The 26,033-nt window shown below is 34.1% G+C and overlaps 1 protein-coding gene across 2 annotated transcripts in view; it reads right to left on the bottom strand.

Annotated features, from left to right (window-relative positions):
• Nucleotides 1-26,033, bottom strand: part of vps50 (VPS50 EARP/GARPII complex subunit) — a 166,270-nt gene that overhangs the window by 21,967 nt on the left and 118,270 nt on the right. For both annotated transcript variants that reach the window (XM_038288768.1, XM_038288767.1), the window contains one exon: nucleotides 1,923-2,071. In XM_038288768.1, the coding sequence (XP_038144696.1) occupies nucleotides 1,923-2,071 (149 nt within the window). The remainder of the gene's footprint in view (nucleotides 1-1,922; nucleotides 2,072-26,033) is intronic.

Here is a 26,033-nt window from a genome sequence, read left to right on the forward strand (position 1 = left end):
ATATGAAGCTCATAGTGATACACCTAAGAAAAGCCGTCCATGAGGAAACACCACTTAACATAATCACACAACTATTTAAAACCCTTGATGTTTCTAACCGGAGTCTAGCTAGAATGTAATTGAGCTCTGTGAACTTTCTCTCTGTTCATAGAATAGAGAAAATTATGTTACTTCCCGCTGGAACATCTTGTGCTTGCCTCGATGAGACAGTTAGATAGCAAGGAGAAAAAGAAGCAGCAGTAGTGCACACCACGTCTCACCATTATCTGATCACACCAGCAGAAATGTGACACCGGAACAACAGCCAGAGGGCTCAACAACACCTAAATGGCCAGTTTCCTGAGCTTAGCTCGTACATCTAATTCCAACTTTAATGTTTCTCACACCTCCTTAGTTTGCTTTAATCGAAAAGCTGCTTTAGCAGTAAAATGTGATGTATGACCAAGAGGTCAAAGGTGACTTGCTGCCTCATTTTTTTTAGATGAAAGGATTAAAAGAATTAAAAAAAAACCTTTATTGATTCCAAAGGGAAATTAATGTTGTAACTCATGTTTTTTTTTATTCCCAATGAGTTATTATACTTGTTGTTATATCTTCTGTAGCGGTCAGTCTTGCACCGAAACTGGAAAAGTCTTTGACTGAGGACATTCTTTTGTTATTCAACAGGCTCCTAAAAATATTTCTCACATTTGTCCATAACGTTTCTCGTTTTATGAAGAATTCTTCTTTGTAAAATCATTTCCATAGATTCTAGATGTTTACTTTGAACAGAACCAGCCTTCTTTATCCCCTTGTTGCTTCTTAAAGTAATTTATTCTGATACCGTTACGCATGCAGATAATAGCAGAAGAGATCACCACCACAGCCTTATAATATGTAAAATCTTGCCAAAAACGCTGAAGGGCATCGCCTTTAGAGGGAAATTCTTCTCTTCTTGTACTGTAGATGGCTTCAGCTATAAAGAGTATTCTTGATAACACTGATATTATTTATCAAAATATTACCTCTACTAATCTCCAACCCATTAATGTTGTATATAATAGTTTGTGCAGCTTTTTTCTCCATTTTCTTTACAGGACTCACCATTGTTTGTTGCTTCAACAACTGTCTTGGCTCACTCCATCTTCCAGATGACAATTTCACTAGTTATTATTTATATTTAGTGTATTTATCTTAGTTACCCTGACTATTCAAAACAATTCTTTATCCATTTTTCCTCTACATATATGGAAAATTCTCTTTCAAATGTAAAGCACCCTTTGACTTGAAAAATTCCCATCCTCCTTCCGCTTCATAACCTCTGTTATGTATTTAAAAATATTGATGTTCCATCTCAAGGGGTTTTGCCTTGGAAATAAATAAAGTCACGTCAACGGTAGAGTTAATGTGCAGGTGTTTTGTCCAGGTAAGTATTTATACTCTTCCACCACCTCTGCTGTGATGACTGTTTACACACCATGCCGCTAAGTGTTTTATCATCCCAGTATTTCACCAGACGATGGGACTGTCTTGTTCTGGGAGTCATAGGTGTACAGAGTAAAAGAAGTGTGCCTTCTTCACACCTTGTAATATTTTGCTCACAAGGCTGTCACTTCTGCAATTTATTTATTTTGCTTTTGTTATTATCCAAATATTAAGGTTAAAAGATTGGCTTATTGTAGGAGCTTGATTTTCTTTACTGAGCCCTTGCTTTATACTGTGGTCCTCTCAATTTGTCAAAGTTAAATCCACTGATACTTGACCCAATTATGGGAGGGTGGTATAAAGTGGTACAATTATTTTTGTAAAAGTCAAAGGAGAAAAACCACACAAAAGAAACAGAGGGAGTAAACAGAACATATGGAATGACTGACATGGTGCATTATAGTAGCCGGACTATATAATGGTTGCTAAGCCGTAGTAGGACGTGTTCTGTTGCTTACAGAGACTCAGTGGCCACCACCCTCTGCGCCAGTCCATACAGAGTACCGCTGTCCGTGAGAACAACCATCTGGCTCAGGTGAGGAATAGGGACCTTCTCCTTCCTGTCCTCTGGTGGACCATGGACTCCTACTGTCTCCCCGACAGGATCCTGGAACAAAACAAATAAGTTGAAATTGGAAAAAATTAGAACAAACCCCCCAAAATAAATAGATATGAAAATATAAAACAAGAAATTATTAACTACATGAAACCTAGTTGGTCAAAGTTGCTGACTCAAGTCATCCTTTATTAATAATTATTTTGTGACACTGGTTCATTTGAAAGTAGTCTGATAGGAAAAAGGCTATAGAGAGAAAGGAAAGAAATGCAGCAGAGAACTCTATGGGAAGAGACTCGAACCAGAGGCACTGCATCCAAGACTGAGGCCTTCAGAAATGAATTGCTCAGCCTACTCTTGCGCCGCAACCACACCTTATCATATGTGCAACAGAGTAATTAGTACAAGGAATTCTTTTTAACATGCTCTTACTCTCACTTGCAAATTCCAATAGTCTTACTAATCTGATTTTGAGATTATATTCTATAGGGATCATCCAAGCTCCCTTGGATAGTATCATACTGTAATTACTTTTTTATCCTAAAACTTTAAGCCATAAGAGTGTGCAGCCTTTGAAGCCATTTATCTACTGATTAAGTGTGTGTATGTTTGCAGATCAGGATAATGATAAGAAATGGTAATAATAATGATCTCACATGTAAAATAATTCAATATTTTTGTGGTCAGTTGTTTAAAATAGACTTTTTATTGACTGTGTTTCTGATTCTGATGTAAGCTGAAGCTTATGAAATATACGATTACAACTCCTTATTAAACCAAAATACCTACCTGTGGCTAATATATTTTACTACAGCCTCATAACCATACTTAAAAACTATGCTGGTTATAAAAAAACAACTTTAAACTCACAGTCTAGACTGATAAGAACTAATAAAAATTCTGTAGAAATCAGTTTTATTAATTTATTTGTCATTATGTTATATTCATCGTGTTTACAGTTAATCAGGATTTTTTTGGTATGTGAAAATTATTTCTTCTGCTATTTTGTACCTTTGGAACATTTTTTATGATACCCAACTGTAGCAGTCAGTTTTTGTTTTTTTACTAATAACTGATAGCAGATGATTAACATCTAAGAAGCTGAAATAATACATTAAGTAAAGTCCCATGTATGAGATAAGAAAGGAGAAGAGAGGAAGGACAGAAAAGCCATAAAGCTATATGCATAAATTAATATGGACGATGTGAGACTTTAAGCAAAAAAGCTGGATGAATTCAAAGCCGTAATAAGGATCATTTTAGGAGTGTTTTACTGAAACAAGGCACAGGATCATATCACCAACTCAGGCAAGTGTCTGCCTGCCTCTCTGACCACACAAGAAACAGAAATTTAAAGAAGGATGGCAAGATGAAGGAGATTGGTTAGGCATACTTGTAAAAAAAAAACTATTTATGTTGTCAAAGACATGTTATAGAAAATTTAGCTTTTGTTTTCCTGAAAATCAACGTTTTTTTTTAAAGGAAAGGTCGGGTCACATTCAGAATACAAACTTCTGAAAGTACTTTAAGTATGAAATTATTACATACAATTCAATAAATAAGTGTTTTTGAGAGTAATTTTCTTTAATGTGCTTTACCGGAGACAACAATGTTTGTCAAAAAGCAATACTGCCACCTACCGGCTTGTGATGTCATGGCGCTGTATCGGCTGTTGAGCAGGTCCCAGTGCTATATCTGGTGTTTGTCACAAAGAATTGTGACGTAATCATGATGAAACATTTTTTTTTTTCTATTTTACTGATTAATGCTAAATTTATCAAATTACCACAAACGTATTAGTTTTAGCTATAAATAATGATTCATTGGTTATTCTTTGATGACCGGGCTTTTCCTTTAAGGAACAAAAGGAACTGTCTGCTACAAGAAACCTGATATTAGCCAAGAATAAATTTGTAGCCACAGTCAGATAATATTGTACCCGCCATGAATCAAATGATTTAAATTTATCTTCTAAAAAGTCCAAATAAATTCTTGTAAAGGAAATAGGAAAAATTTGACTCCAATAAATCAAGAACCAGGAGTTCTCTTTAACTTAATATGTTATGATAAAGACTCCCTATTCATCAATGACCAATAAAAACGTCAACTGATAGGAATGGGCACGGAATAAGAAACTAAAAAATAGAAGACAACTTTAAATTTCATTGTATATGACTTGTTTTTTTTATAACTCCATGACAATTATATTGACATTTAGTTAGAAAATAGTGCTAACAGCTTGTTTATGGGTAAGAAATAAAGTGGGAGAGGAAGGCCAGTGAATGACATTTTCCTTTTTTACAATAAAACTACAAAAACATTTAAAGCTACACTCCCTTTTAAAAAAAATTTCTATGAAGTAATATGTACTGTTATTCTTCTAGGCTTAATTAAAGAGACCAGCGTTATATTTTAAGTAAGTCTTTGGAATGTTCAATAAAATTATATAATATGCAGAAATATGCACCACTATAAAAAAAGAATGCAAATTTCTATTGGAAATGAGAAACTGTTTCATGGAAAAAAAGAATCAAGCTCATAACCAGGGGTTCCTTCAGATCTATGTTTGGTTATTTCATGTGTAACTAGGGTGCATTTAGATTTTAAATTTGTTTGGGAGTCATCTAGTCACAGAAAAGTTACAATGAACTGTTATGCTGTATTTATGTCTGTTTACTTCAGTTTACTAACACTTTGCTGGAGTCTAATAAGGTTTAGACATCTGGCTGCTAAAAAGACAGATAGACAAGATATTTGGACATAATCCTGTAGATGAGAGTAAACCTGTCACTTAATATAGAAAAGAGGAATGATTTGAAGAATTTGCTGAATAACCATAAGGCTAAACTCATTCTGAGTCATTTGTTCAGCTGGAGTCAACAAATGAATGTAAACTTGGAATTGTTAGAACTATGATGACACGGACATTAACCAGAGCAAAAAAAAAAGCTTCTGTTTTTATCCCCTTAGGCTTGTATACAAAAATTTTACTAAATTAAATCAGCCTTGTGGGCCTTGCAGGCAAACCAAATACACACAATGTAAAAGTCTGCTGACCAAACATCCACTCAAGTGATCAAATTCATCCTCCGCTTGGATACCTTTCAAAACATCTCTTATTCAACAAGCTTTCCATCCCTTTTATGAAAAAAAACCCCATCTGAAACAGAAAAGGAGTAAGAAAACAAAACTAAGTCTCTTCCCATCAATCACTATTATCCACATCTGCAGAAAGAAGCTGCTAAGATATACAGATCATCATAATATATCTATCGTCTTGGTGGTGTAATGCATCATACTGGCATATAGTATAGAGATTTGACACTGTGGTTGCTGGAAGGCAAGCCCTTGAAATCTCCATAGCAATCATACAGCTATAGTTAATTAACAATAATGTATTAAGTGCTATATTTTTCACTGACATATTGTGATGCTGTCCGGTATGATTTTGTATCTGAGATAAACTCTGAAAGGCTTTTATAGCTGAGCCAGTGCCAAGCAGGAAATGCAAAAGGAAGGAGAGAGTTATATTATTGAGCCATCTAAACATGAAATATAACTATGTAAACAAATGATAAGCTTACAATAATTATCAATAGAAAATATTAGTATTATCTACAAATAATTTGATGCATTTTATAGCTTGAATATCTAATTTACATGTATATTATACAATTTGGGGGTTACTACAGAGCCCTGAGAAAAACCATAAGCCATCTGAACACTCCAACATGCAGAGAGTTTTCTATCCCATAAATAACTTTGAATGCAGTTGAACGGTGGTGTTGTGTTTCTCTGTTTTGTTAAACAATATTGAGTGTTTGAGGGTTATCCAATGCTTTGTTTAAGCCTTGCTTCTAGTACAGCCACCAATATCAAAGTTTTGACCTAAACCCATACTGTCCAAAATCAATTAAATTATGTTTGACTGGAAATTATTCTAAATTCTTATCAGAGTTTTTCTAAAATTTTAGAAAATGGAGGCTCCAGTCTGTAATGACTGATGATAACTGAGGTATCATTAGTTTAAGGTTGTGGTTCAACTGTATCATTTATTTAACTACCAGCTTTTATCTTTATTTACTTTTATTCTGCTTTTACTTTTTTATTATTTTATTTCACATAAATCACTTTTAATTATCCTTGTACTTTGTGTAGTAGAAATTATTTTGCGAGTTTCAGTTAATCTGGAAAGATTCCAATTTGAAATGAGATATTGCATTTATAAGTTAAGGGTTTTATTTAATAACATTTTCATAAATTTAAAATCTATTTTTAGGGGAGTGGTGGTCGTTAGGGCATAGAGCTTGGAATCCTGAGGTTGTGAGTTCGAGCCCCACTCCCACAGACTGCCACTCTGGGTCTCTGAGCAAGACCCTTAACCCCACACTGCTCCCCGGGGATCCCCATGGTGGCAGCCCACTGCTCCCCAATGGGATGGGTAGAAGGGTATAAAAAATCATTACAAATCATGCTAGCAGGCCATGTGGTACAGTAACTCTGTCATAAGATTGCAATACTCAGGTCAGAACCTGGTAAGAATACTTAATTAACAAATGAATAACTCTGAAATTACTTTGAATGAACAGGTACTGTATAAATAAAATGTTTAAAACAAGTAATTGTGAGTTATTTGATATTACTATGTAATTTGAAAATACAGTACTGACTAGGCAGATTAGGCTAGTGATGCAAAAGGGAAATGTGCGCCACTTGAATAACGAGGGACAAAAACTCAAAAATAATTATTTAGTAATAACATCAGAATCCTTTAGTTAGGAACAATTGTTTAGTTTACTGAACACTGAAGCCTCATTCAAAAGCTGCACAAGACAAAGCTGTTTGTAACTAATTAAATGAGTGCAGTCTGTCCTTATGTCCAACCGTTTTTATTTTTTATTTTTTTTTAATCTGTGGTAAATTCTGTATATTATTGATTTAGATAACTACCAGATTATTACATTGTTAAGATTTTTAATACCAATTTTGTTGCAGTCTTTTTAATAGGCTGCAATAAAATAAATGATGCTTTAAACATTAGGTAAAATGAGCCAAGGTTAAAACACCGCTATCATGAGGAACCGTTACAAGCAGACGATAAAAAGGTGCTATGAGTTTGGGATGAAATGTTGTTGTAAATCAAATAAGTCAGTTTTTTTAATATTATAGCCTGTAAGCCTAAAAGAGCCAAGTATTCACAAAAAAAATGTAAGCGTGACAGTTCAGCATACGTACAGCACAAAAAATGAATAGTATGCCACCCTTGAGGCAGTTTATGGCTCAGATTTGCTGCCGGCTCCTAATATGTGAGAGCTTCAACCTTTCCAGAAAATTGAACTCATCTCAGCATTTTTTTTCTTTTTGGAGACATTAAGTTTTAATTGTTTAAGCTTTTATTGATTAGAAACTTTTTGGCTAAGAAAGACTTTCTTTGTTTCATGTGTTTCAAAGTATTTTTTATGGGCTTCTTTTCACATATCATAACATACAGATTATTACATTCAAAAAAGTTGCATTCTGGAAACATTTGTCTTTACAAAGAATGCTTTCTAATTATTTTGAAATTGTGAATGATGTAAATCTATTTTATGCATCTATAAAGCTGTCAATTTGATCACCAAATTGGGTAAAGAATATGAGACTCCTCAAAAGCATTTAAAGAGTTTCATAAAAGATAAAAATGAAAGATGTGCAGTGTTCGTGGATATGTTCCAGGGAGGCCATTAGTTACTCTGTTCAACAACAACAAACGATTGAACAATCTGGAAAATGTACAACTGGAGGTCATTGTTTATGCCATGTGCCAAACACAAAGCAAATGATACCGTGTGCAAGCTCTAAATCACAGCCCCCAAAAAAGTAGTTCTTCTAGGACCAACATTTTACTCCCGGACATCAATTAAAGAAATATATAGCTATTCAGGTCTATGAGTTATGTTTGTATACTATACCTATGTTTATTGACATTTTATTTTTTTTAATCTTGGAATTAATTCTTGCAAAATATTCCAATATCCCATATTGTCGAAGCCAAACAAGGAACAATTTAGCTGCATTAAAATGAGGGGTTGTTTTGCACTGTTCTCCCAAAAAAGGAAGAAATTATAAACAGAATGACAATGGAAAGCAAAGAGTAGTAATGTTCTATGTAAGAGTGAAGAGCAGGGAATCACTTTTGTTCCCTCAGAAAAAACTAAATGTCTTGTTGCACTTCTTCTATTAATCATTTATAAGGCTCCTTAGACATTGATGAATATTTTAAAGATGACAAAAAACAGTTCTAAACTCAACTTTAAAAGGAAAGGAAAAGTTGATGTTATAAGCTGCTAATACTCATTGGCATTCCTCCCAAACTGAAATGTTTGTCCAAAAGTAAGAATAGTTGCAAATTTAAGTCAGTTCATTTTTAGGAGGTTTTAAAACAATGTTTAATCTTTTCTTTTAGCATTTATTTTTTTCTAAGGAAAATGACAAAGAAAATGTATGTGAAGATGTTTTTGTGACATTTTTAAATATCTCTAACAGAACAACAATCTAATAAATGATGCACCCAGTTATAAACCTACTCTCTTCCCTTGCACTCCTGGCCAGAGTGGGTGGCTCTGCATCTCAAGCCCTTAAGTCCTTTACCAGAGGCTTGGAGGGTTGAGGGTTCTTGGCATTATCTTAGCTGTTCCTAATACTGAGCTTTTCACTTTTGACTGAGAGCTCCGGTGATTCTCCAGATATCTATTGGAGACACCTCTCCAGTGTGCAGGTTGCTAACCCAAGTACACCGATGACCACGGCCACCATCCAGGCTCTTTCCAGTACTTCCCTGAGCCATTGGAATTTCTTAATTTTCTCGTATTCTTTCTTCTTCAGTCCATTTGTCCATTGCCTAACATATTCATTGAGCACTCTTTCTTTTCGCTAAGAGAATAGCCTGTGGATACTGCATTTGGAGTGGAATACACCATGCATGGTGAGTATATTTCGTGTTGTATCATCAGTGGCCTTCATTTCCTCCTTTGTTCAATTTACTACCTCAGCAGAGTATCCGGTCACTGACAACACGTAGCTGTTGTGTGCCTGAACCTTGTACTTGGTGTTGAGCTGACTTTTCAGAACTTTTCTTAATTGTTTCAGGTATTTAGCTGTTGCTGCTTTCATTGTAGCCTCTTTGGCAGTTGCTTTCTGTTTGTTGGTGAGATTCCAAGGTACTTGCAGCTCTCTTCAAGACCGGCTATTCTCTCTTCTTTGAAGTGAAATCCCTGGACTACCTTACCTCTCTTTGCAACCATAAGGCCACATTTCTTTAGCCCAAATATAATTGTCTGATTTTTATTCTGATGTCCCTGCTGTAGATATTGGCTCCATTTCTGAGTCAGTATACATAGCAGGTATTGTTGATGATTCAGATGAGAGGTTCAGGCCTATGCAAAATAAAAGAGGGGATCTCCTTGGTATACTGTATTCCACATTTGATGGAGATTTGCAAAACTGTCTTGAAATTGGCTCCTAGGTTGGTTTTCCATAGCTTCAAGAGGTTTGCAATGAAGGTTTTTTAATTGTTGTTAACCTTGTACAGCTATACGCATCCCAAGATCCATGTGTATGGCATTCAGTTATAGGATTTCTTTTAATCAGCCTAGGCAGTAAACAGGTTAGTTTATCTGATTTTGCATTATCAAGCGACTGTTCTGTCAACCAGCAGTTGGGTTGCTCTTTTAGTGTTTTGACCAATGCCTTTCTGCACCTGTCTTGCATCAATGAATTTGATGAATTGACCCATCTATGTCATTAAACCAACTCTGAATAAATGTTCCATTTTTAAATCTTTACATGAAGAAAACACATATTTTAGGGGGTTATGTGTAAACCTCTTCACTCTTAGCCAAAAATAAGGAACTTATTTAAAAAAAAAAACTAAAATCTAAAAAGATCTAAAACCTAAAAAGGGAGGTAAATTGTTTTAGTTATTTTTGTGAATCTGATAAATATTTCCATACTTTCTTTGGAGATACATTCATCAATTAAACCCCCTGCACTAGTCTCAGTAATGTTTAACTTTGTAGGGGTGCAACAAAGCACAGCTTGTGAATCATCAGACTGATTAGAAAACAAATTCAAAGTGACAATTCAGCCTTATGTATTTTCATCTTATCTCCCCAATATAAAAACCTGCACATGAAATTATGTTTTCACTTTTATGACCACTCTCAATCAAAGTGCCAGATGGGCTTGGTGGGGGAACCAACACCATGTGCTTTTTTCATAGCCAAGAGTGTGCAGAAGAATGCCATATTGGATAAATTAGGGGTCTGCCATATATTGCTTTAAAGGGGGGCTGAAAAAAGGGGGATGAGGCAGAACTTTCCAGATATCTTGACTTATAAGGATGCAGTCTTACTTTGTCTGATTTATATCCTGCAGCTGTTAAAGATATAAGAGGGAGTTAGGGAATTAGAAAATATCTTTTCAAAACAAAATATAAAGGCTAAGACCCTAAGTTTAGTCAAAAGAGCAAGTCAGATAAAAAGCAATATCTGCTTTTAGGCAAAAAATGACAAATGTCACCTGATGTGGTATACTGTATGATCGATTAAAGAGCACATAGAAAATGTTTTGTTTAACAACACACTAGTTGGCAACCAAGTAGGGATGCAAACATATAACTAATTTAAGAATAATTGTTAAATAGTTATTTATCAGATCAAGATTGGTTCCAGCTGATTTAATAGTAACGTCAGTTTAGAGGTATATTCTCTATCTGTCGTACTGTTACTGGTGTTCGCTAGGGGATGCCACAGTTCATTCTTAAGTCGAGCCAGATTGGTAGTTTTAAGAGAAATAATCATGCCAGAAGTCTGCCAGGGCAGAAATGCAAAAGACCCAAACTTAATATGGTGTGGCATTATTTTACAGTATTCAATGATGTAAAGATGTAGAACACTCAGCTTGCTTTTAGCTGTGCACAACAGCAGCATCATTCTTGCAACCAAAAATGATGTGTGAGGAGAATGAGGACATAATTTAAAAAAGTTGAGTGCATTATACCAACACATATGTAACATGATAGATAAAGGCATGATATCAATAGAAACAGTCTATTGTGAAAGCTTTTGTGAGTTAATGCACTTCATGAAGCCAAGTTTAAAAATTCCTTCAAGAGGAACCCTAACACTCTATTTATAAGTCAGCTAACAGAAGAAAAAAAAGAAAGAAAGAAAACAAAGCATTTTTCCCATCACGGATTGTTGGATAACACTGAAAACAGCCAAAATATCGCAGTTACTGTCCACTTTATCGCAACATAATGGCAAGAAAAGTCTGACAATATATCAGCGTGACATGTTCTGTCCTTCCATTAAGGTTTTATATATCTCTGGTTATTACGGGAAAAGTATTTCACATACTTACATTTGTTCATATACTTATTTGTTTAATATTTGTTTACTAAATATTCTAAAATTATACTTCATAATTAGGCACAGGTACGGATTATGAATAACCATAATAAACCACAATTATTTTGCTGGTTAAAATATTAATAGGTAAGTATAAGTATATTGGCAATCAGTACTTAATAAATCTGACACAGTTTGTTAAAATATAATGATGCACTTCTTTTTCCTAATTAAGCATGATGAAACAATAGCTAGGGTATTTCATGTTATGGCAAGAGACTCTTTGTACAAGAGAAAATACCAGCTTAACTCATAAATTGGTCACTTTCATCTCTGTATCTGACGAACAACAAAAATCAATGCTGTGGACAAAAATGAAAAATAAAAATAGATATGGTATTTGGAGGAGATCATAGTGTAAATGTGAGAAGGCAAATTTATTGAAACTAACTACTTTTGTTGAAAAGCATTCAAAATGAACTGTTTTGCATTGCATAATTGTTGCCTTGTTAAAATCGTTAAACTGATACATGATGCATTTATTACAGCAGGTTTCAGTGCCAGAGCCACTGGCCGAGTACACTGAGAAGATAAGACCTGTCAAAGGAGCTTCAAGAAATATCATAGCAGCAGCTTAGGTTCTACAGAAATAGTTATTTTAAAAAGAAAAGGTGAATTCTAACTTTTGGGGTAGTGTCTCCTAAGTGTAGATGCTATATATAAAAGATTTGATCTGTTCAATATAAGAAAAGCATCCTGAAAAACAGAAAAATTCAAGATATAAGGACGAAAAGAAAAAAGCACGGAGCAAAAAAGGAAAAAAAAAACAAAACATGAAAATGGAGACGGCCTACTTTCACAGAAGACTGCTTCAACATCACAGAGTCAGTGAAAAGGAAAGGCACATAACTCACAGTAAATGTGTCTGTCTGCAACTCTAAATTACATTATTTGACTCGTACAAAAAAAAGTCATAAAATGAGCCCACCACTGACCAGATGAAGCATTTGTATATAACTGCAGCAGTGTGTAGGGTTATATGATTTTATTGCATCTTTAAAAGTTTTATCTGAGAAACTGGCCTGGATTTGAACCATAGAATAAGATATGGATAGGGAAGAAACCGTTTCAATTCTCCAGAAGCAGAATAAAAAAAATTAAGGAAAATAATATTTATCTTAATTAACCAATTATAGTACTTTAAAAAATATTTGATATAGAACCATCTGTGATCCTTAACCTGTTAGTCACAATAACATGACAGAGGTGATGTTTTTTTACAGGAACATAGAAATTTGAAAATACTTGCTGAAAGAATCAAAAGTAGTAAAATGGTAAATACTGATGTTTGCTTAAAACCTATTACAGAAATGGGCTGGTTAATGAAAAATGCATCTCCAAATCCACCCAAACCCTCCACCAACCCCTTTAACAAGCCTTCTTTAATTAATGTAATAAAAGTATCAGACAGATAAATGTTAAATAATCAGTGCAATTATTAAAATGATCTAATCAGGACAGCTCAGTCGGAGGTCCTTAATGATGTTTACTACCCCTCTTAAAGAGCCTGACCTACATTTTTATTTTTGAGTTCAGATGCTAAATGAAACAAAAACTATAATACATCAACAAACCAAAACTTGGTGGAAAAACTTAAGATAATTCACAATGAGCTGCTAAATCAACGTTTCCGACCATAATTACTGATGTAAATTAATAAGTCTGCGTAGGCTTGCAATAATGAGTTGGGTTGACGTTCATATTTTTGCATAAATAGCCTAAAATAATAATTTAAAAAACTATTGTTAACTTGAAACATACATTTTAAAGTGAAATTCATATTATTTTTAACATCCACTAAATTCATAACACAGTGGGCGTCACAAAGATGCAGTGAAGTGGACTGCAGCAAAAAACAGAAAAGCTTTATTGAGATCATTTACACTGAATATTCATCTAGCCTCGCTCCTTTACAGCCCTGAATAAATGAATACTAATGTTTAGTTTTTAAATGATTTCTAGTGGTTTTCACTTTTTTTTACAGCCAAAACTTATTAAAAAATGCATCTGCTTGGACTTAAATGGTAATTATAGCATCCTTTGTATAACTGATGAGAAAGGTATGGACATCTGGGCTGATATTTCATAGGAAGCTAAAAATCCAATAACAAACACAAATCCAGGATGACTCAGAAAAATGAGGCATCATTATAGTCGCAGAAAATGTTAATCTCCAAATAAAATGAGAGTAATGGTAGTACTAGTTTTGGTTTTTTGACTTAGAAAAATAAAAACAATTTCATTGAACTGAACTGAATCTCATTTCTAGCCTCAGAAATATGGTTTTAGATTTTTTTTTTTTTCTCAAAAATTGCAAAACCTTCACATGAATCGGAGATCTGCAAAAGTTCGATAATCCTGAAATGATGATCTCAATAAACACCTAATAAATTACAAAAAAAAAGTCTGTTCTTATCCACAGTCAAAAGTCATATGCACAAATTCAGATTTTCATCTTTTCCTGTTGACTTTACTACATTTTCTCCTGTAATACGGTACTAGCAAGCATAAGTCAAAACAAGGCAGACTTTAACTTGTTACAGGCTAAAAAAACAAATCTCTGTTTCATCTTGAAAACTCATAAAAAAATTGAAGTGTTGAGGTCAGAACTGGATCATAAAGCTTTAGACTATAAAAATTAGACAAGAAAAAAACATCAAATTCCTAGCTGAGGCAACACAGCTATTTATTTATTCTTTATTTTTTGAAGCGTACTCCCGGCTGTCAGGTCTTTAGCATATTAACCTGTCCTAAGGAGCCGAGCCCATGACAGTCTATAATGGTGCAGGGTTCATGTTTTCACTGAGCTTCCCTCATGACTGCAAGTTGGGAGGTAAATGTGTTTAAAAACACTTTCTGCATCTGCTTTGCTCATTAAGTCAGTTTATCGTCGTAGCTCAATTCTTATTCCAAAAGTTTCAGCTTAATCAGCATTTTATAAAAAAATATATAAAATACTATCATCTTTATAGTCTAAATCAACGATTTGTTATAGTGTTTTCACCAGGGCATTTCAGTGTAGCAGCCTTTTGGCTGAAAGTTGTTCCTTTTACAGTATACAAGTCAGTTAAGTGCAAGTCTTCCTCTAGAGTAAACCATTTCTTTTTTTGTTTTTCTTACGAATCTGTTGTGCATCCCTGTTTTTGTTTAAGATCTCGTGATGAAACAAGTGCTTTACCCAAATGTACTCTTGTGCAAGCCCTGTCCTGATTTTATCTTCCTTTCCCCCTCTGACAAAAGTTTTTTGTTTGTTTTTTTGCAAGCTCCACCGTATCATAAACCTCCAAAATAAAAAGCTGAGTCTATTATCACCGGTGGATAGTGCAGCACAAGGCGTGTGTATTGATGCCAATGGTTATACATTGGGCAGCCCTAAAGCTGTTCATCTTCCCTTAAGAATGAGGGCAGAGCGGCAAGACTCCCACCAGTTAGCTGGCAATGAAACCTGCAAGTGTGGTTTACCAACCAGAGCCAGTAAGGGGAATGACAGACCCCTCAATCATCTCATAAACACTTAGGATACCGTAACAGGGACTTAGAAGAGAATATACTAAAGGTACAAACGGTATTTAGTACAAATGTAAGTGTTATTCAACTCACACCAAAAATCTCAATATAACTGCCAAAATTTTTCTGTTTTTTTCCACCGATATGAGAAATGTATAAAGCTATAAATACTGCTCAAATACCAATTTTATGGAATGCTGCTAGATGTCCAACAACATCTCATTTTTAATATGAAAAAAATCTATATAAAAATGATCTTCTAAGGTCTAAAACAGTCCTGGTGCACTTGGCCTTGGTGTGAGGAAATAATGAATTGTCATTGTTCTGTTTTATTGATGCATTGATGAAAAATATAAATTAGTCTCCAGTATTATTATTGTGAATGATGATACAATATGAGCTATCTTGTTAAACAGAATAAAAATAAATAAAAATAAAAAAAACAGCAAGAGCTTGCTGTAGCATCACATGGCTGTGATAACAGCATCTTTTGTAAAAAAAAATAAATAATAATAATTAAAAAAGGGGAAAGTCATGGGGCACTAACAGACAAATGTATTGGGAACAAATTAATCAGAAGAAAACCATTTTTAATGTATCTTGTTGATGTGGCCTGGTGATTTGATTTTTAGATAAGAAAAGAATATGTTGAAAATGCTTTCTGAACTCAAAGAGTGTGATACTCTGGATTTTAACTGGTTTCAGCAGTTTTATATTGTTTTATTAACATATTGACTCAAACCTTTTAGACTTTTTTTTTGTTATTATTCATTTAATTTTCATATATTGCTCTGGGCATGCTTATTTTTTGCATAAATATATTATGCTATGTTATTATGTTATAACCTCTAAACCTCTATATTTTTATTCCAATATATTTTATAAGATAGACCAACATGTTAATATATTATTGTAAAGAGAACAGAAATGCTACATACTGAAATAGTTTCAAGGTATTTTTGTGAAACAGTTTTAAAAACTTGCTGCACATTCTTGCTGTGAACTTTGACTAGGCCCTTTCAGCACATACAAATGTTGTGACCTAAATCAAGTTGCTGTGATTCAGCACAGCTAAACTAAATTAGGCCTCTGCAGAGTTTAGTGACATGCTGGAGATGCACTGCAGCCATATGAATACCACATATTTGAGCAGGCATTCATTTAAAAGCAGCAGGCAACAGCCCTTTAGGACTGGACATCTAAAGCTCTGTTGCGTTACAGAATTGCTCTATATTTAGCTTCACATATAAACTCTGATCAGTTTCTCATGTATCAACAAAACTGTTTTTTTTTGTTGTTCATTACATTTTTTGCCCCATTTAAAGGTTGTTATAAGAATTAATGTATGCATGAAGGAAAAGAGCCACATGGAATCCTAGCAACTAGACTAATGTTGGTTAAAGAAACAGGAGGGTTTATTCTGCAACTTCCCAGCAAATGCAACATTCCAAGACTTTAATTTAGTAAAATCTACACATTTGGCCAAAAGAGCATAGCCTTTTCTTTTTCTTTAGATTGTTTTGTTGTGATAAATGCGACATTCTTTCATTTATTTTAAAGATGTGGACCATAGGAATGTGTTGCCACCTTTTCTTACTTTCAAAACACAGTTGTAGCTCTGAATAACGTCCTTTTGCCTTACAGAACGAGAGTTTAGACAGTAGTTTGTTGTTCTCTTTGAGGACGGGCGAAAGCAGGTGGTAAGATTGCTCTGTGAAGGGCTAGAATGAGTGCAGCAAAAATGACAAGCTCTTAAAAAGTAGCAGAAAGGGGGGAAAAAAAGGTAACTTGTAATGCTGCCCATGTGGCGATCCTGCAGTCTCTCAATCAAAAAGAAAAAGGAGTTGAGGAGGAGTAAAGATTTCCAGGGAAGCACTTACATAGCTTTAGAAGAGAGCCGAAAAGAAGAGATGGCTCACAAGTGAGAGAGAGAGAGAGGCATACTCTACAGGAGATAGAGGAGCATTAGGACTGGGTCTGTGAGAGGTGCTTCCCAAAAAAGAAGAAGGTCAAGTCAAGATTAAACTACCCCTGTTGAGAAATATATGACTTCCTGTCCTTTGTTGTGTTTGTGCACATAAATTACCATTTTACAGAAAGGCTTTCTTTAACAAAATTCATCCTTTATAGTGAAATATAATGATGTAGTAATACCTCAAAGATTTAAGTTATTAATGTTATTTGCAGGGTCTTCCCAAAAAAAAAAGGCCGCTTCAAGTGCAGGACTTGTGAGTTACAGAGAAAATTATGTTTAAGTTAACAAATAAAGCCAAACATGCAAAGGTGACTTCAAGCATCTTAGGATAGGGCAGTCACTCTTCTCCCTCTACCTGACAGATGTCAGATGGCACAAATTGAAGCTGCATCGCCATTTCCTGACGGATCAAACTCTCACAGCAATCCATTTATTAATGCACAGCAACTTGTAGATGTTAATGCATGCGTTAATAGAGTCAGACAGGGGAAAGGAGGAGCAGAGCATGGAAGAGAGGTTTACAGCCGCTGACATTACATTGCATATTGAGAACGTTCCCTCCTGATAAAAGGCAGAAAGAAAATTAATCAAAGACATGTCAAATCTAAAATTAACATGAATCCCTCAGCAGCTGCTGTGATCTGGGTTCATGACTAATAAAAGCTGTACACATTAAGTCTCCTATGAAATAAAAAATAGATAAATCATGTGCATCCATGTTTGACTGGGTATCAGCGTGTGAGGCCCACTGCTTGGGTAAACACAGCTTTGCTGTCTGATGGTATTCACAAACTAAAGGATTTGAGTTTCAACGAAAAGCACAAATACTTGGATAATGAATATGGAAAAAAACACAAAAGCTTCTTATTTGTCATAATACCTCTGTGACAATCATGCTAAAGGGCTTCTTAACTATCTAAGAAATGCGAAGATGCTGAAACCCTAGTCTTTCATCAAGGTATCTCTAATATTTTAAAGTAAGAGGAAAAAAGCCTTTTAAGTTGTATGATGTAACAAGAAAATGGGTTGAAAGGATATTATATATAAATTGTGTTTTGAAAAGTTATGAGCCACCAATTTCCTAAAAAACTATCTTTGCCATTATAGCTCATCAAGCTGAAAGCACATAAAGACATCAAAGAATGGTTAATGTTGCCTCCCATTACCTTGTTTTGTATAAAACAACTATGTGTGCAAATCTGGAATAAAGCTGGACTTCTAAGGGTTTGTGTCCTCCCACTCAGGCAGAGAGACCTCCTAGTGCCATTTTAATTAGAAGAGCATTCTGACATAGCAACTCTTTCCTTTTTTCTGCATCTTAGCTTTTTATTACAGCATAAATTCACAATTTATTAGATTTTTTTCTGATACTACAGACTTCAAACAGATGATGCTTGATACATCTCCATCTAGCATTCGCAGTATTAAGTTCTCACACAAAACAGCAAAGCTATAGTTTCCTTTTTAAGAGCTCATTTACAAAACAGTTCAGATGCGATAAGAAGGTTTTCTCCTCAATGGGCTGAATATAGCTCGGAGTATCTCTACAACAAAACATTCATGGAGCTACAGATGCTATTCACTTGACTATTATCAAACTTAATGGCCATTTGTGGACTAATTATGTTTGGCGCCTGATTCCGATTTAAAAATCAGACCAATTCAGCCCATCGTCCAGGAGGTTCAAAAAGATAAAGCAATATCATTACGAGTCAATTAATTCTTCCTGCTCTCACAGAGATAGATTTATGTAATTTTATTAAATAAATAATTCCCCCATTAAAATTTTTTTAGAATATTTTAACATAAACTTATTAGATAAATGATGGATTATATGATGGATGTTTATTAGTTTGATATAGCATGTTATTTAAAATACATAACTATCAGGTTTATACATTTAGTATGAATAAAGTAAACTTACTCAAAGTTTATATCAGTGTCTTATTTCAAATGCATAAAGTCTATTGCTTGAATTGCATAAAGTTAACCTGATACTTAATTTACAGAAAGTATACTTTATTAATTTTAACTTTGTTATTAATTCCTCACTTTTTGCACATCTTTTCAGATGCTTTAACTCCACTTCGCTTAACATATTAAAAATAACAAATCTGACAGAAAATGTTACCCAAAGCCTTTTTTGTTGCTGAGAATTACCCTTTTGAGCTCAAATTTAAAATATAGATGCCTTTCTTTTTATAGCGCAAATATGCAAAACCTTTTTTAAGTTTTTGATCTACAAATAAAAACCATTTCATACAAAAAAAAGAGGCTTTTTTCAAAGGTTTGTTGTTAAATATTGCTTGCTTAGATCATAGTTGAGCTGTTGAAAAAAAAAACAATTCTTTTCTTAAGTTTACTTATTGACTTTGTTAGACATTTTTGCCAGAGAAGTACTTTGACATGACTTGAATCCACCTGCCATCTATAAAATCTTTATTAGATAATCCCTGAAAGACAGCTTCATGGGAACCCGAGCTCAACTGAGAAGGTTAAAACTCTCCTTCTAGTTTACGTTATGAAAAGGAGGCATGTGTGGGCAGCTGAACACTCTGCCTAATGTGCAGTGACACATGAAAGCAAGACATTGATAGGTTCAGTGTGTTAATTATCTGTCTGGCACTGACACTCTGAGGTTGTTGTTCACTTAATGAAGCACTTAAAGATCCCTAGTGCTACACAATAAACACAAAACATTAAACTCCCCAGAAATGTACGGCTCTGGTCTTTTATCATTTTATTTTTTAAATTAAGACCATATGGTCTCTGATTGTGATTTAGGATTAATATGCCTCTGTTTGTGAATTAGGATAAATATAAAATTTTTCATTTAAAATTTAGTCCAGGTTTAGGTAATATATTATAAACCCTATGCAAAAGAAATTGATTGCTTTACTAAAGTAAGCTGTAGTAATGTGAACCTAATTCCATTTATCCTAAAGCAAAATGCTTTATTTATAAACCACAAACTAGAATGTTTTTTTGTTAAGAAAAAGCAAAAAAAATAAATACTTTTCAAATTCATTTAGTGAATAATTTCAATAAAAATTAAAAAACTGAGATAAAATGTCGATTTTGGCCTTTTTCCCCAGAACAAATTCAAAACTCTGACATTAAATTAAAATCCGAAAGACAATAAAAAGACAGAATAACTGAGGGAAAATCTCATTTCAAAACCTGCTTTAGCATAAATGGCAGACCAACAGTATAACGACTTAAAAAAGGACAAATATTTGTGGTTTTAAACAGGAAATTATTTTCCTATTTTTATATCAGCATCAATTCATAAAAGCAAAACAGAACAATTTTGTGTGACGCTTCAAAGATGACTGAACTGTTTATCATTTTTTCCGACACATCTACTTAAACAAAGGACTTTTTATTTTAACTTTGCAATGTCTTTCTTATTAAGTATTATTTAATTTTTTATAATGTTTGACAAAACATAATAAAGCTGTTTGTCTTTTATGAATTCATTATAATTCAGTCAATAAATATACTTAAATTATCTAATATTTCACTTCTTAGCTTTTATTCATTTCTATAATCGTATGCTTATAACATGAACATCTGAAAAAAAGATTTGACCAATCTCTAAAGCTGGTAACCATCCTCATTCCTGAAAGACATTCTGGCTTTAAGGAGTTTCAGGGATAAAGATCTTCAGGTTTTTCAGTTTCATTGACTTCCTGCAAACGGAATTATTGTTTTAAATTGTTGTCAGGTTCTCTGCCTGGGACAGGCCTTTTTACATGTCTATGTCTTCATAATCTATCTTTTGTTATACAGATTTTGTAACAAAGTGGTGCTACAGAGTTCACAGCATCTAAAAGCTTAATTTACTGTCGATCCTAAACTGTGTCAGACCTTACTTTTCAAAATACTTTTTTGCCGTTTTTTTTTTTTATTATAAAAAAGAAAGTCAATGAGAGGACTCATTAAAATAAAAACAACAAAGCTACTAATTAAAACCAAAAATAAATATCTGCTATCATTAAATCTTCACAAAAGACTTTTTTTTTTTTATCCAAGGGGGAAACAAAGAAGGCAAACTTAGGTCTATTGTCCAAATACATTTATGGTCATATACTATATATAGAATATATGTTCTTAACAGCTAAAACCAACATCTATTTATATTTATATATATATATATATATATATATATATATATATATATATATATATATATATATATATATATATATATATATATATATATATATGGGTGTGTGTAAAAAGATGTGTAAGCAAAGGTCAGTAATAGACAGACAATTGAGGTAAAGAAAGTTAGAAATTATTAAGTAGTTTTTTTTAAATACTAATAGAAACATGCTGCTATAGACAGGCTCTGCAATTAAATGCAGTTATTTCCTTTAATCAATGTTTCTTTGAGGCAGACTAATGGAGCAGAATTACAGCAAAAGTTTAGTGGAATAGTTTTTGCATGATCCTCTGAGACTTGTTCCCATCCACCAGTACAGAGAAGAGACGCTTTAACGCCTGCCTTTGGAGCCTTTGAGAATCCCAGTCCTCTGAGCCAAATAAGATTTCCCTATGTGGACCAGCAGCCTTAATGAAAGCCGTAAAGCAGTAAATACAAAGATCTGTAGAGATGACAAGTTACACTTCACAGAAAACACACATGGAGGGACTTAATAACAGAGAAGTGCACGCTTCTAAAAAAGGAAAAAGAAAAAAAACAAGGATAGAGCTTGATAATTATCTGTCCCTAGAGTTTTTCTTCAGAGAGATCAAAGAGACGTGGCTGGAATATTTACCCAACTGAGGAAGGATTCAAAATGAAGATAAAGTTATGACAAATCACTCTGTGTGTGTGTGTGTACTTGTTTTTCCTACAAGGCGGGGACACTTTTCTTTAAAACCGCTACATCGTGGGGACCAACTATCCTTACAGGGACATCCATCAGTTCCCTTTGGGGGAGATTACCATTTTAGGCTTAGGTTTTAGGCTTATGACTAAGGTAGGAATTGCGTTTTGGTTAGGTTTAGGGTAAGGGTCACGGTTAGGATTCTATAACTCACCCACAAATGAATGGAGATCAATGGAAAGTCCCCACCGGAACAGTAAAAACCTCAGAGCAGACATAAAAGCAAAGCTGTATTGATCAGGAAAAACATTTCTTCCAATTAAAAAACAAAAAATGCAACTGACCGGAAAAAAAACTCTAGCAGTTTTGACATTACTCATTTTGTATTTCTTTATCTCCGAAAATACATCTAACATTGAGCAGAAACACACCCAGAAAACTTTGGATAAAGCATACATAACAACCTTAATCTAGAAATATTATAAGTATAGTTTATTTTTAGAGCAGAGGCCATCAGAACCTGACAGAAAAGCTAAAAGCGATAGTCACCCAGCTATAGTTTGTTCTTTTCAGCTATAAAATTTCTGTCTTATCACTTAAATAAAATGCTGCTGTCATTTTGCACATCTCTGGTGTTGCTGCTATTTTCACATATCCACTACTGTAAAGATGTCCACAGCTGTTTATTGGTTATTTATTCTCCAGAAGGACAGTATTTTTATATTTGTCAAAAAATTTTCAACTCTGCCACTTATTTTTATACTTTGTTGTTTTTATACAATTTTAAAGGACCACCTTAAAAACCTTAAGGTTTTAGGTCCACATTTGTGTGACCATTATTGTTATAATCTGCTATAATCTAAATTTCCCCATTGTGGGACAATAAATGGATTTTCTATTCTATTCTATTCTATTTTATTCTATTCCCGTGTCCATGTGGGGCTTGAATCTAATTTTCTCAAAGCATGGTATCTCCTAAAACTTCAAAACAAAGCACTTGCTCATTTTCTTGTGGCTCATTCAGAAATCATTGTAGTGTGTCGACTATTTAGCAGGTGGGAGGAAACCAAATAGCAGCAGAAACACAAAATACGAGATTGTGACATGACACTGAATACCTCAAAATTACTGAAGAAAACAGCTCAGAGTTATGGAAAACTTTGGTCAAAAGCCATTCTGGATAAAAACATCCCTTTCTATCCTACTGACTGTTTTAAAAATAAGAAAAATTTTGTCTGAGAAATCAATATTTTATAAACATGGAAATCCAAAAATGTTTTCTTTTGGAGGTTTTGAGCAATTAAAAACAACTGCTAATTTGACAGATTTAGTCAACTCCCACTTCTGCTTCACAATCCTGCTTTTAAAATAGCTTCACGCTGGGAGCTGAAAGATTTTTTCCTACTGCAAGTGCCTCAGTCTTTCATGACTGACTGCTCAAATCTGTTCTATAGAAATCTATATCCAAAGTCAGATGGACCAGCTGCAAGGCAATTACTGCCAAGTGGTTCCTACTGCGCCACTTTGTCACTCTAATACTTGAAATTTAGTTTTTATTAGATAAATGTCAAGAGGAATTAGAGCCTTCATTTATTTTGCGTGACATCGGCTGCCTCTCTAAGCTTATCTTGTGCGACTTTTTCTTCCCCCCACTGTTGCTCCTTTCACCTTCTCTGAGATGACAAACAACCAAAACACTGAGACAAAAGCTTCCCTAGAGGCACCAGGGCTAAAACAACTAAACAGAGCTAAATCAAAATGACACGTATTGAGCCAAGGTGGGGTATAAACAGAAGGTGGAATATACATGAAATAATTTAAGGGAACCTTTTGGTTTGGTTCCTCACTGTGTGTCAAAATGGGATGTCAGGATCGAAGTCAAAGAAGTTGGCAGAGTTTAAACCTCAAGGGGGAAAACTGTCCCCAGATTAGATTGACAAATAAGGAGTATGACTGAGAAAGTGTATACCCCCAGGTGCTCGGAGGCAACAATTCACCAGGTTTTGTGATCTTCTATCAGGTAGACATTGAAAAACTATGACACTTTAATCATAATATATATTCACTGTCCAAAACAGTCCTGTATGGAAAGTGCCTCTGCTCAAAGAAAAGGAAACCAGCTCATAATATCCACACACTGACACACTTAAAATTAAAAAAGTATGTTTTAAAATAGTTGTTACTTGAAATTTCTGCTCTTCCTACAAGTCTGTTGTCATATAGACCAGTAAAATTAACATTATTAAATAGGTTAAAGAATGTAACAATCCAATATCGGGAATGGGGCTAATTCTGACATCCTTCCTTAACTGGGTATAGGGTTTAGGAAGCAGAAGACTCAATGGCTGCTGAGGCTAATTTTTTTTTTTTTTACTATAGTTTAAACTAAAATATTTAAAGGTATAGTGGAGGATTTTCGCAAATTTTTGAAAAGACCCACCCTCTCCAAAATACCCTTGCACAATCCTGTACCAGCCTATTAAACGTGTGTGAGAGCATACACGAGCCTATTTCTCCTCAAGCAAGATGCTGTTTGCATCACTCATACAAGCTTACTTTCCAAAAGAAGATTTGCAATTTTTCCACTTCATCAGACTCACCACCGGTAACTGAAAACGAACACATAGGACGGCCTAATGTGAACATATCAGCAGAATGATTGACAATTAGGAGGACCACTTATTTTGATGATCCAAGAGGAAAAAGAATATCCTCCACTATATCTTTAAAAAAGATTTATTTGCTAAAATTTTTAACAACGACTTTAAATACCAAAGCTTAGCTCTTTACCAAAGCTCAATAAGTTGGAAACATATTCAGAGTGTTCAGACCTTATACCTACTGGCAACTATTTGTGCTCTTATTGAAGACCTCAATAAGGTCAGGGTTGAGGTGTACAATAATAATAAAAAAAGAATGAACAAAATATAGTTTTTTTCTTTTACTAAAATAAGACAAAAACAAAGGTTTACAGCCCAGAGAGCAAGCTATGTCTATCTATGTCAATTCTAACTGGAATTGACATAGATCAAGATTAATTTCCTGTTAGAATGGCAGAAAAAAAAATACAATTACACACATGCATAATGTAAGAGGCAGAAATTCTTTACTCCGTTTAAACAGGTTTGCCCTGTTATTTCCGACAGACATGTCTAAAATAACTGAATGACAAGATTTTTTATTAAAGGGGACGTGATATGAAAAAGCCATTTTTTCTAGCCCTTTTATACATTTTGTTGTGGTCTTACAGTTTTTAAATTTGTTCAGTTTTCTCTATTACAATTTCCGAATAATAATGTCTACAAAGATTTGATGCAAAATAATGATCCATTGCAATGCATTATTCTAAAAACACTGTTCTGGAGGTTAGCTATCTTTATTATTTTCTTACATTAGAACAGACTTAGGCTTCACCATGTTTGGCAGAAGTTTATGCGGCGCTCTTCACTATCAACTATTTTTTTTGAAGCATCTCATTTGCTTTTAAATAGACCAAAATGAGTTTCTCTAGGCTCTTTCGTATTGAAATTATTAGATTAGATTTAGATAGATTAGATCCAACTTAATTGTCATTGCACAGGTAAAGGTACAGGGCACCAAAATGCAGTTTAGGTCTAACCAGAAGTGCAAAAGCAGGAAGTGCAAGATAAATAATGGTTCTATAAATACAGGACATGGGTTCTACTGAATAAGTATAGAGATGAATACCATTATAAACAGAATCTTACTAATAGATTAATATAATATATAGATAAGTAGTGTTATGAACTAAATTTGTAGCTGGATATGTACCGAATATAATATACAGGTGGATATTACTATAAAAAGGGTTTTTACAGTTATGTACAATAGCATATATACAGATGGGTTGTACTATAAAATTAATAAATAAAGTTTGGACAGAAATGATCAAGTTAACGCTGTGTTTCCAAGCACAGGTAAACCTGCTAACAATTGGATCCCTTCCCACTGACAAAATTAGCTGGATCTGACCCCTGCTGGCAAGCTGCTTAGCTTCTGTCCCCACATCATGTTGATGACCATGTTGATAACCAGCACAACAGAAAAAAAAAGACAGTAAACTATGGAAGGCAGCATGGAAGGAAGCCAGGGCGTAGTCAGTTTTTATTGTTTGGCTTTGTTATCCGACTGAATCCTGCGCCATGTTTTTCAAATGCCAGCAGTTGTTCGACTTGATCAGATGCGACTGATGCTATGTTGTGACATACATTCTTTGAGCTTAATAG

This window comes from Cyprinodon tularosa, unplaced genomic scaffold, assembly GCF_016077235.1.
Source record: "Cyprinodon tularosa strain WSP-4 unplaced genomic scaffold, ASM1607723v1 ctg26, whole genome shotgun sequence".
Lineage (NCBI taxonomy): Eukaryota > Metazoa > Chordata > Actinopteri > Cyprinodontiformes > Cyprinodontidae > Cyprinodon > Cyprinodon tularosa.